The 14330-nt window shown below is 41.5% G+C and overlaps 1 protein-coding gene across 1 annotated transcript; it reads right to left on the bottom strand.

The window, feature by feature from the left end:
- Positions 1 to 507: 507 nt before the first annotated feature.
- LOC142817575 (uncharacterized) lies at positions 508 to 14066 on the bottom strand. Its single transcript, XM_075894618.1, has 5 exons — positions 13656 to 14066; positions 6926 to 6987; positions 2794 to 2898; positions 1687 to 1713; positions 508 to 531 (listed from the first exon to the last, which is right to left on the bottom strand). Exons 1-5 carry the CDS (start codon positions 13807 to 13809, stop codon positions 508 to 510), a joined length of 372 nt encoding a protein of 123 aa, XP_075750733.1. The 5' UTR covers positions 13810 to 14066.
- Positions 14067 to 14330: the final 264 nt, after the last annotated feature.

Here is a 14330-nt window from a genome sequence, read left to right as displayed (position 1 = left end):
CGCTCAACAACCATAGCGCCCTAATGACCCGTTCCTCATGCTATGGCAAAGTAAAAGATTTCTTTCACGGCTGTTTCCCGGCATTTCTTCATGTGTGTCCGTGTTGTTTTTCGCACTGCTTGCTACCAAGGGTGCGTGGTGGTTATGCGAACTGCAAACATGTCCTGTGACACGGCACATCTGCCGGTCCTCTTTTCGCCCCGGCGCGGTGGCCTAGTGGCTAAGGTCCAGCGAGCTGCTGGACCGCAGCTCACTGGATTGAATCCCGGCTGTGGCGACTGCATTTTCGGTGGAGGTGAAAATACTGTATACTCGTGTGCTCAGGAATGGGTTCAAGTTAAAGAACCCCAGGTGGTCGAAATTTCCGGAGCCCCGCACTATAGCGTCTCTCATCATCTTATGGTAGTTTTGGGACACTAAACCCCACATATCTATCGATCTATCTATGGGTCCCCTTTTCACTGAAGAAAAACTGAAATAGCTGGTTAACTACCGGCATCAGGCGTTTCACATGTTGGCCATCCAGAGTGCCTGCGCGAGAGCCGTCAAGTCCAACTTGATGCTCCCCGAGGGCGCCTATCCAGGTGACGTTGATTTCAATCGCGCCTGTATTGGACCTTATGAATTCCCTTCACTCACTCGCTACACCTTGCCCAGTCCTTACCTAGGATCCCAATATCATACAATAGGAGAGTACACGCATAGTTCGGACAATAGAGGTGCAGATTAGCTCCGTTTGAGGTGTATAAAAAGTTTTGCTTATCACTCAGCATATCATGTAAACATCGGTCAGTTCAATCAGCACAAACTTTTTCACAGGTCAGGCCAGTCACACACATCCCACGCGTCGCGTAGATAATTTACCTGTTTTGACGCTGAATAGAACATACCAGCGTTCTATAGTGCCACCACGAGCAACAACGAAGCAAGCTCCCGAGGAACAGAAAAAAGCATCTACGCCCTGTCTCATAGAAACTTTTTAAATCATTTCCTCTTCCGCACCCTTACGTTGAAGCACTTCAACATCCCTTCTCTTTTATACACCGTTGACAAACTATACTATAAGAGCCTATGCTATGCTTCACCCTTTACCCTCTTTCTTTTTTTCCACCCATCTCTTACTCCTTTTCATCCTTCGCTCTCCTTCTCCTCCCCCCCCCCTGCTATACCACACTAAGCATAGCTATGTTCTGCTAGAAGCTGCTTGGCACTTAGACCTATGTAGAGTATACGCTATACTATACACGGCTATGCCATGCTGTGCCCTCTCTTCTTCTCCTTTCCTTCGAACTCACCCTGACAACTCACCCCGCTACCCTACCTTGTCTTTCCTACCCCGTCGATCTGACTGCTGTTTGGGCGAGTCGGTTCATTATTACGACAGATTTATCAGCACAAACGAAAACAGAACATCTCGAAGGGACACAGCGCTGCGTTTGTGTGTCCTGTCTAGATGTTTCGTCTTTGTTTGCGCTTATATATATATATATATATATATATATATATATATATATATATATATATATATATATCGTAACCCTTCTTTATACTATACGATACCCTTGCATGAGCGGCTTGGCGCATACCCCCTTTCTGTCGCGAGTATCCGCCCAGCTGCCGTTTAAGCCATGCGGCGAGACAAAAAGCATAGACAGCTTCTCTGAAAAAAAAACAAGAATTACTTACCGCATACATTGTCACAAAGTCATCAAACTGTAACAGAAAGAGTAATTAAATATATTGCCATTCCATTCCTCCCAGCAGTTTATGATGTGGGCAACAAATTTCTAAACTGTTGACAGTTCTTTTTTCTTCTTCAAGGGCTTTAGTATTCAGCCCTACTACAGTGGTGTACACCTCACTGTAAGGCAGGAACGCAAGCTCGTTAATCGTTTTTTGCCAATGTTTAAACGAGTTCCCGTTACAAATTGCCTTAATGCAAAAAGGAGGTCCCCATAACACTAAGATATGGTGTTGGGCAAATCCTGAATCAAAATAACATTTGCGATTCGATGTTCTTGCCAAACTGCATAAACTATACAAACTCTAATATTTCTGCAGCAGGTTATAGGGATGTAAAGCTAATTTGAAGAACATGTCCTAGAACAATTTTTCAGACAGCAATGGTCGTACTTCCGACATGTCTAAGGGCTAGAATCGTTCTCACCGACTACACGTGTAAGGCAACTGACACTTTCCGTTTTGGTCTTCAAAAAGCCGTCTAAGTACTGCGCAAGATTTCGCAACCCGTCTTTGAAATACACGCATGTGAGCACACTTTTCCTTCCGCGCTGATAGCTTTTCACGTGAGTGCGAACTCAGCCGCAATAAGTTCACGCAATCTCATAAGTCATATGTAACAAATGTCTACGGCACGGACAGGGCTCGGAGATGCTGGCGTGACCTTCGTTTAGCTTAAATCTCACAATGAGGGAACCAGTTGTTTTTTTACGTCTTTACGAAGGGTAGCAGAACTATCGCCCAATAACGTCGCAGATAACGTTAAAGCGGTACAGTCAAAGTGGCACAATCGCAAATGCGATGGCATACGCTTTGTCGTTCTCGGCGACATTTTTAGAGCGATAGCTCTACGACCTTCGGTAAAAACCTCAAAACGACTGGCTCCATCAATCTTACATTCAAGCTAAGCGAAAGTCATGCCAGCGTCTCCAAGCTGCGTAAGCACCGTGGAATTTTTTATACATACTTCGAAGGATGACGTAAAGTTTTGTGGATGTGTTCATGTCATGAGATCAAGTGCGTATTTGGATAGCAAAAAATGTTTTGGCTCACCAAGGCGGTCGCAGCATCCATAGCTGACTTACACATAAGGAGCACAACATCTGTCTTACTCATGCCACCAAACATGTCGAACATACGCTGAGCAGATAGACGAAACTGAAAAAAAAACCAAGAGTGCATAATCACAACAATAGTGCAGCAAAACGTTTCTCACCAAGAGACATAACCCATCGTTGACACAAAAACAAAACTTGTAATTTGCTTTGTACTATCTCCACCGGCGCGATAGGTTTGAGGCATCCTCAGACAACCACTGTCACCCATGTCCATATGCACCCTAGAGCATCTTTTAGATAACAATCTGCCGATGCATCGCTTCCCAGGCGTGTCACATTTTATTCACCCACAGTTGTCGATAGTAATTAGATGGCGCCCACCTCAACATCTTCCGTTTGTTCACGGCGATGACATCCCTTGGAATTGCTGACCTCGACAGCATATCGGTGGGTTCCAACTGCTTTTCTGGAACATACCATAATACGTAGATGTGCTTCACTGACCACAGAAAAAAGGCCCTTAACTCTATTTGGCATATCACCATTGCTTTCTTCACGACTTCCACCAGTTCCCTCCAACAATGAACAGGCAGTCATTGAAAATTAACTAGTGGCCTCTTTTTTGACGTTGTAATAATGCTTGACAATCTCGCACGTGAGTTTTTGTGGCACTGATAGCGCAGACAACGCGGCTCGCAGATCTCACCAAGGAGAGCACACCTTTCCGATTCTTCTATTAAGGACAGACGCTGCAATCCAGCTTCATCCCCTGGCACGTAGACTATGTCTCATGGAGTGGAACAACCTAGCATAACACCTGCGAGACTCCTCCAATTAAACACGCAACTGGGAGTCCGACCTCCATCCGGACTTCATCGACGAAGCTTCGCTTCCTTGTCGGCTTCAGTTAGGTTAGGCATTTACAACTTTTATTGGAGTGATCGACAGTGCAGAATGCGAGGACTGCGGTACGTAAGAAGGCATCAATCATCCGCTATGTCATTGCTTTCGACTTGCCTCAGAGGGATGAAAACGTTCCGACGAGTTGCGACGATTTGAAAATCCGCCACTCTCAGTGCAGATGCTGCTGGAGCACTGTCGACGTCGTCATCATTTGTGTGCTGACAAAGCAGCCAAGTTTCTCTTGCACTTTCTGAAAACTACAGGCCTATGTGAACGCCTTTGACTTTTGTATAGTGCCACCGCTGCTTACGCGTCATCCCATTTACTGGCTATTTTCTTGTATCTTCTCTTTCTTTCTCCTCTATCTTCCATTTTATGCTCTCCCTTCCCAATCCCTCAGCGTAGGGGAGCCAACTTGCCAGGTTAACCTCCCTGCCTTCTTTCTAGTTCTTATTTCCTTCCTGCCACCAAAGACATCCTGTCTTGCAGAGTGTAATCACTTTTTCAAGCATTGTGTTTTGGTCTCACGGTGTCTTCAACACGAAGTTTGACCAACGTGATATCAAAAACCACTTGGACACTTACAACGTCCTCTATCATGCTATCAAAGTTGCATTGACTGGCCTGTTTCTCTGGCACGTAGGAAATGGTCGAAGCACTCTTCATGAGCCTGGAGGTGAGTGCGAAACAGATGCCTTTCGCCAACATTGTTTTGATTCTCGACGCCGTACAATCCGGACTTCGGGACCATCGTGTGGCAATAGTTCTTGCTTGCCCTCGAGGCCAGCGTGAAAATAACAGAACACCTTTAACATCTTCTTGAAAGCCAAGTTGAGGCGCTTCGCCGTTTGAACTGTGCTGGATGCCACCTTTTCGGTGCTCCAGGTTCCTTACGAAAAAATTTGAGCTTGTTTAGTGGCGCCTCAGCTCAAGGCGTCTCTGTGGATGCACAAATAATCGGATGTCCTGACTCTATTCACTCTGGCAACAACCACTCCTGTTACTTTTGGCGAGAGTAAGCTGCCCCACTTCTAATATCGTTCATCCTTTCTCGATTAGTGCGATGACGCCTGCAAGATCAGGGCACAAAAGAGGGTGTTTATATATATATATATATATATATATATATATATATATATATATATATATATATATATATATATATATATATATATATATACGTAACAGTGAAGGAAGCGCCCTAGTTCTGTAGTAACAACAAGCGAGAAAGCATGACGTACGACGAAACACTTTTATTATTCCTAAACGTTTCGGTTTGGGATTACACGACGACACTCCCACGAAGGCAGGCCCACCTGCCGAAACGTTAGTAAAACTTGTGTTTTCGCACATTTGTCGACCTCTTTTTCTACCGCATATATATATATATATATATATATATATATATATATATATATATATATATATATATATATATATATATATATATATATATATATATATATATATATATGTGTGTGTGTGTGTGTGTGTGTGTGTGTGTGTGTGTGTGTGTGTGTGTGTGTGTGTGTGTGTGTGTGTGTGTGTGTGTAGTTGCAGCAAGGAAGTAACGCTGGCCCTGGTAGAATGAGGGAAAATAGAGTACGACGCACGTTGGTTTTGCATGGTATATTCTGATCGACGTTTCGACGGGTGAACCAGCCTTTGTTCTTTGACAACTAGCCTTTGTCAAAGTAACAAAGGCTGGTCCACCAGCCGAAACGTTGGTCAGAATATTCCGTGCAAAACCAACGTGCGTCGTACTATATATATATATATATATATATATATATATATATATATATCACGTTTGATGTTTAGTCCGACCACGTATTTTTACACATATTGAAAGTCGGATTTTAAAATGTGGCACACTTCAATTTTTGATGTTGTAATAGAAACTAAACCATCTTTAATATGCTTGTCATGTGGTTTCATCAGCTGTTGTGTTATTTGATGTGGTTGAATGTCCCGGTATCCACTGAAACATTACTTCATAGTTCTTTTGCTCTGTTTTTGTGAGCTATTTAAGTATGTTAGAAATCAGGCTTTCATTCATTGTTTTTGGTTTTTCCCTACCGGCTGATGCTCATGCTACTTGTAAATCACAAAAAATTACCTATCATTAAGCATCTCTTACCAAACTGATCAAGGTTAAAGCACTTAGAATAGCAAACAATGCAGCTGCTGTAGACAATGTCACGCGAGACAAGTTACATGAATTTCGTACATTGAGGTGTGGTACAATAATTGCTGAACTGGGAGACGTGTTTATACTGAAGCCATTTGCATGCAACCAGAATATCACGTTAATATCTTCTAAAGTACTAGTTGTTGTATGGCTCCTATGAACATGTATTTTTTTTCTAAATATGCCAGCTACAGACACTTCGATCATGAGTAGCGGGAACAGCCATGGGGGATAATCGAGGTCTGAGGGGAAAAACTCATTTTTTGGCAATGTACTGGAAGTTCCTGCAGTCCTTCAGTTTCTTTATGAACACCGCCTCTATTCCTCTGAAGTATTGGCAGATCCAATGGATGGTTTTTATGCTGTGTATTTTAGCGAAAATACATGCCAACATGTTCTTGTTCTTCTCATGATTTTGAACGAAAATTGGCGAGCCTATTCTATTACGAGGAAACTGGAAGTCATTTACGGAACCAGCAAACACACGCGCAATAACCTGGCTAGATGTCTTTGTAGTCATTGTTCTGACGTGGGTAAATGAAAAATATGATTGTCGCAAGGTATGTAATTTTTTTGTCTTATTAGAGCATGGTGTATAGGGAGTAGAGATGATAGTTACTCGCCCCATAACGTGCCAGCAATTAAGCGAAGTTGTGAAAGAAGGCTTGCAAGAACTGGCTTCATCATATGGCGGTCCTGCAGTGCGCTTCAAGCTTATCGGGTTGTCAATCCGATAAGTAGTGTGGGCATTGTGTTTATAAATGGCGTCAACACAGCGTTGACACACAGATCTTTGTCGTGGACATCCTTAGTAGTAACTTGTTTTGTTTCTTTGTGGGCGTGCAGTGGTGGTAAGGGCGCCAGCAGAATGCAGTGGGTTCAAAGAGAAATAAAAAAGAGATAATTGGGTTAAGTTCCCGGTATTTAGTAATCAACTCTGTCCTCATTAACCTCTGAATATTGCGCAGCCCTGAACTTACAGAATACCCCCTCACCTACCCTTCCTACCTGGAAATCAGTGCTTAGTACTCACCTTCTCCGGTAGAACAACCATGACGCATTCGACGAATTTCGTCATCGTCTCCCTGTCCACGTCTACAAAAAAATTTATTCGAGGTGTACTCACTGCGATCCGACGCGTTCTTTATCTGTTCATTCCGGCGGCTGATACGAAACGCAAGACACCACTTTTCTTAATTACAGGATATTGATGAATCAAAACTACGGTATGATGCACATCGTGATAGGAAACTTTGCTTAGATAATAAAGAAGAAGATGAATAACTGGGCGAGTTGGCAGATAATTGTACAAAAAAGCCTACAAAAAGCAACGGACAAAGATAAAAAAGGAAACAGTATGAAGAAATGAAAAAAATAATCAATGCATGTGGTTTCAGCATATTGTGGAATTCATATCCTGAGTGACACAGGTAGCTCATTGCATCCGTTTCTCTTACATCTACAATAGTCACTAATTCAAGCGCGACATCATTTTCTTTAGTATATAAATTCTGGAACGGGCCATTGCTCAAGATGAGACATCACAGGTACGGACACAGAATCTCAAAAGACTCTGAACCGTAACAGATCTTCCCCTCCAAAAAACTCTTCTTAAAGCTCTAAATCAAGAAAAACACCTGTCAAAGAAAGAATTATTTCAGAACCTGTCAAAAATAATTTCTTCAAAAAACGTACTCTAAATCAGGCAGTTTCTACTGCTCATCTACCGTCAAAATAGGTTCACTAAAAATCTACAGTGAAATTGCCGATCTATTTGGTCGCCAATAGCAGATTTACAATATATTTTTTCAAAAATTTATCCGGACATAATTGCTATTCAGAAAACCTGGCTTGCTAACGGTAAAAATTTTTACCTAAAAATATAATTTGTTAACCCAGCTGGGTTGGCCTAGTAGACGTGGCGGTCTGACTTTCCTAATACTAACAAAGTTTAGTCAAAGAGCCAAGATATCCTATCAGTGCATGGATACGGACTGCAAAATTTTGGTGTTAGACATAACACCAGCAGACTGCTCACCTTTTTCTTTTGCAAATACATACTTTCCGGCAGGAGTTCAGGACACGAGATGTCATGATATCATGTTAGCTTTATGCAGAAAATATATATTAGTGCATGGTAATTTCATTTCACAACTTGTGTCTTGGGGCTTCAGATCTGATGTATATGGACGACGTTTGTGGCAATGGACGCTTGATAAAACGTTTCCTGCTTGAACTCACATGCTGCTACATTTGTTAGAGGTAAGTTTAAATGACTATAAATTTAATATTTTGCAGCTCCATTTTGAGAATATCCTCGTGGATATGCTCAAATGAAAACAGATTGTCTTTCAGATTGTTAGGGATATCTTAGATTGTGCCAGAAACAGCGGCCACCTTCCCAACAGTTTTGAAATTAAGTTCCCAACGTTAAGTTTGGCAGGAACATTTGGCTCATTTGTTTCTTATGTCCAATTTCAAAAACACTTAAACCCTACGTCAATTTCTCGCGAAGAAATGCAAGAAGACCTAGGACTATGAGTCTGTGTGCGCTATCAAGCGATCATTAAAAATTATACGTTTACTATAAGCTCAGACCCGGTGGGATCTTTTATAGTATGTGGGTGAATTTAGAATGTGTCAGGGGGTACATCGAAAAGTGGCTTAGAAAAAGCTGTTATCAACCAATGCCCCGAAAATCGGTGTGAATATAAATTCATGGCCGCTGATTTTAGGCGTACAGTGCGCAAAGAAAGAGAAGGCCATGATAAGAATAAATTTATTTATCTAATCTAAAAATAAGAAAGCGCTTTTCGGGTTTTTGCGTGCGAGAAAAATAATTCTACAATCAGAAAGCGTTGGTTCCACCATTGTCTCTCCTCGCGAACTCTCCGATTTCTCGGAAAATATTGCTAAAGGCTTGAAAAAGTGGTTTACGACAATATTGCCAAAACCCATGATGAAATTAAGGGCGGTTGGTTTCAAGGAGGTATCTTAAGCTGAACTGGCGGATGGGATAAAGTGCTTACCACCCACTGATCCTGGACCTGATGGGGTGACCCCTACAATAATAAAAGTGCTACACGAAATATCCCCACTTGAAATTTGTAATATAGTTAGTTATTCACTGAAATATTCTTGAATTCTGGCAGACTGGAAGCTTTCAAAAATAAGTCCGCTACTAAAGAAACAGTGAATAGAATTGACTCTGGATAACAGTAGGCTTATTTCATTAACGTCTAACCTGGTCAAACTCGTAGAAAGAGTCTTGAATGCCCGAACTATATCACTAGCATACAATACTAAGCCTCAGTTAAATTGACTTTAGATCGGGATGCTCCATTTGGTGTGCACATGTGGATTAGGAAAGTCGAAGTCGTACATAGCTGGCTCGTCATCGGCACGAATACTGTGCACTAGTGACTCAAGATTGAGCTAAAGCGTACGATAAAGTGTAGTATTCTATTCTAATCCAGCAGATGCAAGACTATTGATTTCTAAAATATGTAACACTATGGATTACAGAGTTTGCAAAAGACAGATAATTTGATATTTTCTTGTGTGGATGCTCTTCTAAACGACATAACCAGACACGAGCTGTACCTCAGGGCTCAGTGTAATTCACAGTTTTATTCAATATATTGCTAAGTTCCATTCCAACTCATCGGGGTACTAAAATTAACGTTTATGCCGATGATATTGCTTTCCTTGCAACAAACAGTTATCTGCACCTATAGTATCAGGCATTACAGAACAGGCATTACAGCATTACATGAACATGCTGGAAGCATGGCTTTACAATATCCATATGTCATTGAACGTCAAAAAAAGTGCGCTTCTACCGTTCTCTTTTAAAAATCCTGTCAATATTTATCTGATGTATCGTAATGACCTCATTCCCAAGGTTGATTCCTTGAAATGCCCAGGCATCGTATATATTAGAACGTTAAATTGGAAAAGCCACATAGACAAAGTTGGCTGCAAAGCGTCACGTGCTTCAGGGTGTTTACAAAAATTTGGGGGAAAAATAGAATTGCGAAGGAGTTCATTGATGATTTACAAGATGTATGAGGGGTCTATTACGAAATTCATGTGCGTATTATTTTCTGGGAGCGTGGCATATAAGATGAGACATTTAGTATTATTAGAAAGAGAAGCTTGTGTCTTGGGCTCCCTAAACTTACTCAAAATTAAGTTTTGTTTGTGGAAGCGCGTCTTCCAGCTGTGTTCACTCGCTTTAGGATAATTACAGTTCAACCTGTCTTAAAAATATACAATTCGCCTCCAAGACAAACGTCTTACATTTTTCTACAGAACCAAGCGCATTTTTTTGGAACACAACGGTCAAGACTGCAGTCCCCTGAGATTAGGTTCGTTGAAGCGCTGCTAGAACCTCTGGATGTGAATATCTATCAGATTACCTCAACAAGAATGCCTAATTCAAAACTTAAAATAGAATGTGATGATATTTTTCTCCCTAATGCGATACAATGCCCCTTCAATGTTTAAATATTCAGTTACAAGTTTACTTGACTCATCTGTCCATAAATAACATTATTGCGACGGATGCGTCCGTATTAAACGAAAAGGCTGGAGTAGGCATCTAATGCACTTCTCTCTACTTGTCTTTTTCAGTTTGATTACCAGATTATATACCTATGTTCATTGCTAAATTACTTGCGATAATTCTAGCACTTCGTAAACTTCTTGCAAGTTAATCAGACGCAGTCATACTTACTGATTCTCTCTAAGTATGCACTGCACTATCTGCAGCAAGAAATTTAACATTAATGAGTAGGATCAGTAGTTTTTTACCAGCAAACCAGAAAAAATTCCGCTTGCTATGGGTACCTGGCCAGTGCGGGATTTATACGAATGAGATGGCAGACTCATAAGCAAAAGCATCTTTAAGCAGACCACTCTTGCCCATTTGACCTTATTTCGCTTATGTAACAACACTCAGATATAGAAATGATTGTTTGCACAAGAAGTTAGACAAATTATCATTAGCAAAAGTCAAAAACTTTGTACATCTAAGATTTTGCTGGAAAAAACAGTGGTGCGTATCTCAGCAGTTAGAAATTGCAATCACCAGATTACGACGCAGAATTCCGTTCCTGAACTATTACTTACATGAAGCTAAACTCGCAGCAACTCCGTTATGTTTCTTTTGAAAAGAATTAAAAACAGCAGATCTTTTTTTGTTTATTCTGTAACCGATATTCTTGCCAAAGGAAAAAAACATGGTCGAACTAATTGAGAAGCTAGGTTTAAAAATTAACGTGGCAGTAATTTTATTCTTTAGAGAAATTACAATGAGTGATTGCCACAGAAGGTTTACTCTGCTGTGTGTGCGTACACAATGGCGACAAAAAGATTACCTTGTCAGTCTATTGCTAGTAATATTTTCGGCTCCGAGACTATCCGAATGCCTGACAGCTAACTCGTGTAGGATTGTCATATACTTTTACGATTTGTTTTTGCTTTATACTGAAATTTCATTTAATGATTCTAAATAGATAACTAACTTGAGGACCTGCCACCTGGCTCTTGGCCAATCCACTTTTGTGGGCGAGTGCCAGCAAAGCAAATGGATCATCATCATCATCGTCATCATCATGTCACGGTGAATATGCTATCCAAAGACTATGTCGGCCGTTACGTACGCATTCCACTCAAAATTATGGCGGTCTGATCCAAAGAAAACGACGAAAACAAAAATCTGTCCGTTTCTGAGCCCTCCATTGTCCCGTTTGAAAACCTAAGTAATGTAACTTGGCAGACCAAGCCGTTGTATCAACGATCGCCTACAAAAACATCAAGCCCCTCTTGCAACTTTACGGAGCACAATTGTCACGTCATTTTAGACACTGTGGGTGACGCCATTGTTTAATGGCTTCAGCATTTTAGGTCCCGGAAAAGGCAAGGCGAGCGGAAGCTTTTCTTTTACATTGCAACGCAATTAGCGAAGCACCGAAACTTGAGAAAACTTGTACTGATTCATGAAGGTATTTAGGAGCGTAAAACAGACTACATACTCGAGCATGTACTAAACAGCGTGAGCGCTAGCACTGCTTAGTACTTTTAAGGTATCTTGTCTGTCTTGCGCTTCCAAGCAACTGCAAGGAAAGACGTGTCTATAAGAACCACCCTTATAGGCCTCAGTGTCAGAGAAGTAAACTTTCAAATGTGCTCGGCTTCCGGTGATTAGAGTTCGATTTTGCTTTTGCCCTGTGTTCGGTTCAAGCTTTTGTAATTACTCCAGCGCATGCGCCCAGTGATTGCCGACAAATAAGGTTTGTTTGCAGCAATATATTTTAGTTGTTAGTTTCATCAACCACCCATCACCCTCTCTATGTGCTTCTGTTATTGTTTGTTTTTTTTTTCTTTTTCATGCACAGCTATTTGAACAAGCTTTGAGTATGCGGTAGCAATGGTGCACCCCACATCAAACCACAACACAACGCAACGTCGCTAAGTTTCGTATTTACTTAAGAACGTAATTGAACAAAGTTCGAAACCATGTCAGGTGGTATTTCTTTTTTTCTACTTTAAAATAGTTAAGGAAAGGCCAGGCGATCTACGAGTCATGCGAAGTTAAGAGCTGATAGGTGGTCAGCTGGTATTCTACAGTGCTACGAAAGTGAAACACAGCCCCTTACTTAGAGCTAGCACAGCAGCCTAGCATGCAATGACAGAAGTTCATTCGAATGCAGAAGCTGGACCATTCGCAATCGCATATTTACTTAAAACGCGTGACGAAAGTATTGTTAAAAAAGCGAAAATGCGAAAAAAGAAGAGGCCTGGTGTGAGGCCTCACTGGCGACCACCTGCTGGTAATGCACTCCCTCATCGTAGCAGCATTGGCCACCCTGGTGCAGCACTAGGCCACCACCTCCCTTATGAACGTAATTCAACAATATATTCTTCCGTCGAGCATTCGCAAAATGACATGCCCCAAGTCTGCGAGCGAAATTTTAAGCTGCGCTTTGAAATTTGACACGTCAGCTTTCACTGATGAAATAACATTTGGTGAAATTTCGAGGTATAGGTACGAGCATGTAGTGATTTTTCCAAATTGATTTACCACTGTATTCGCTATTTAAGGTGATACACATGTGTTTGTATGTGCTACTGTAATAAGTCAAGGTGGCAATTTAGGCGAGTTGCCTTTACACCATAACCCAGTATCACACAGACCCGCGCACGCGGTGCAGTACTTACAACGTCATCATTGATAAGAAAGGACGTTTGAATTTATATATGAAATCAATCCGATGTCCCATGTATTCCTATGACAGCATGGCCCACTAGCTTTTGAGCACTGATTCACATGCAGAAGTAAATCGGAGTGTAGAGGGAATCTCCCAGGAATGCTGCCAAGAAAACCTAAATATACAGCTCACACACTGCATGTAACTGAATCTTGTTCGTGAATAAACACTATTATCACTAATTATTTTTGTAAATCAGATCAGCTCAGTTTGCAAAAATATGCGCCATCTGACGCAGAAGTTTAGCTCACGCCATCATCTTCGCATGGTCATACTACAGCACATCTTGCTCAACTTTAAGAATGAATGAAACCTAAACGTGATGCCGACCACCGTACTGAACTCACGAGGTTAAAATGCAAATTGTCCAAAACACTGGGCTTAAATCAATGTAGGGCAAAGGCCCATCTCATCAATTCGCGGCAAACTAAATAAAGTTTTTTAACCTGATTAGACCAACACGTTCGTTGTTATAGGAAGCATACCTACAGCACAACTCCGCCGCACTTTCTTCAAAAGTAATCCCTGTTGTAGTTTCGACGTACGTAAAAAACAGCAAAAGCATTGCACCTAGGTTCACGGTCGAAATTCGATACATCGAAGCTCCGTCTTGGTTGAAGGCCTTGCGTCGATGAAAGGTCATGGTTAATTCGAAACTTATTTATTCATATCCGGGAACAGCTGCGTTTGCGCTTCACAAATACACAAAGGAACCGGAAATCAGAAAGAGATTTGCGATGGCCAAATATCATTAAATCGAAAAGAGGCTGCAAATTTAGTTCATTTTGAAACTGGATGTGTTGCAGGAATGCAAGCATATAAAAATCTTGCCGAACTTTCTCACGATGACTGCATAAATTATGCGGAAGTCCCAATTCGCATGGCACACATTTTTTAGCTGCCTCCAATTCCAAGCAATTAAGGGCAGCGGCCCAGGATGTAGGTTTAATTTGTGTGCTTTCCAAACACACTGTGCGTCTACAATATATATATATTTTTTTTTGCCCTGCGAGTGTGCGTCATCGGGAGCGTGGACATGGCGCCGGCTAGATATGGGCTCTCGCTCACTATCGGCGCTCTTTCTCGGGCCACTGGACCATGATAAAGCAGTTCGCACTCACTCATTCACTCACTCATTCACTCCTCACTCCTTCACATATTCTA

The sequence above is a fragment of the Rhipicephalus microplus genome, chromosome 5, assembly GCF_043290135.1.
Source record: "Rhipicephalus microplus isolate Deutch F79 chromosome 5, USDA_Rmic, whole genome shotgun sequence".
NCBI classification, from domain to species: Eukaryota; Metazoa; Arthropoda; class Arachnida; order Ixodida; family Ixodidae; genus Rhipicephalus; species Rhipicephalus microplus.
This window is presented reverse-complemented; position numbering and strand designations above follow the sequence as displayed.

What these genes read in the sequence shown, in the direction of transcription:
- LOC142817575 (XM_075894618.1), bottom strand. Translation starts at nt 13,809, where the DNA reads ATGACCTTTCATCGACGCAAGGCCTTCAACCAAGACGGAGCTTCGATG. An exon ending in AAGTGCGGCGGAGTTGTGCT is followed by an intron (nt 6,988 to 13,655) that starts GTAGGTATGCTT and finishes ATTTTTTTGTAG; the next exon opens with ACGTGGACAGGGAGACGATG. An exon ending in ACTTTGTGACAATGTATGCG is followed by an intron (nt 532 to 1,686) that starts GTAAGTAATTCT and finishes GCTCTCGCGCAG; the next exon opens with GCACTCTGGATGGCCAACAT.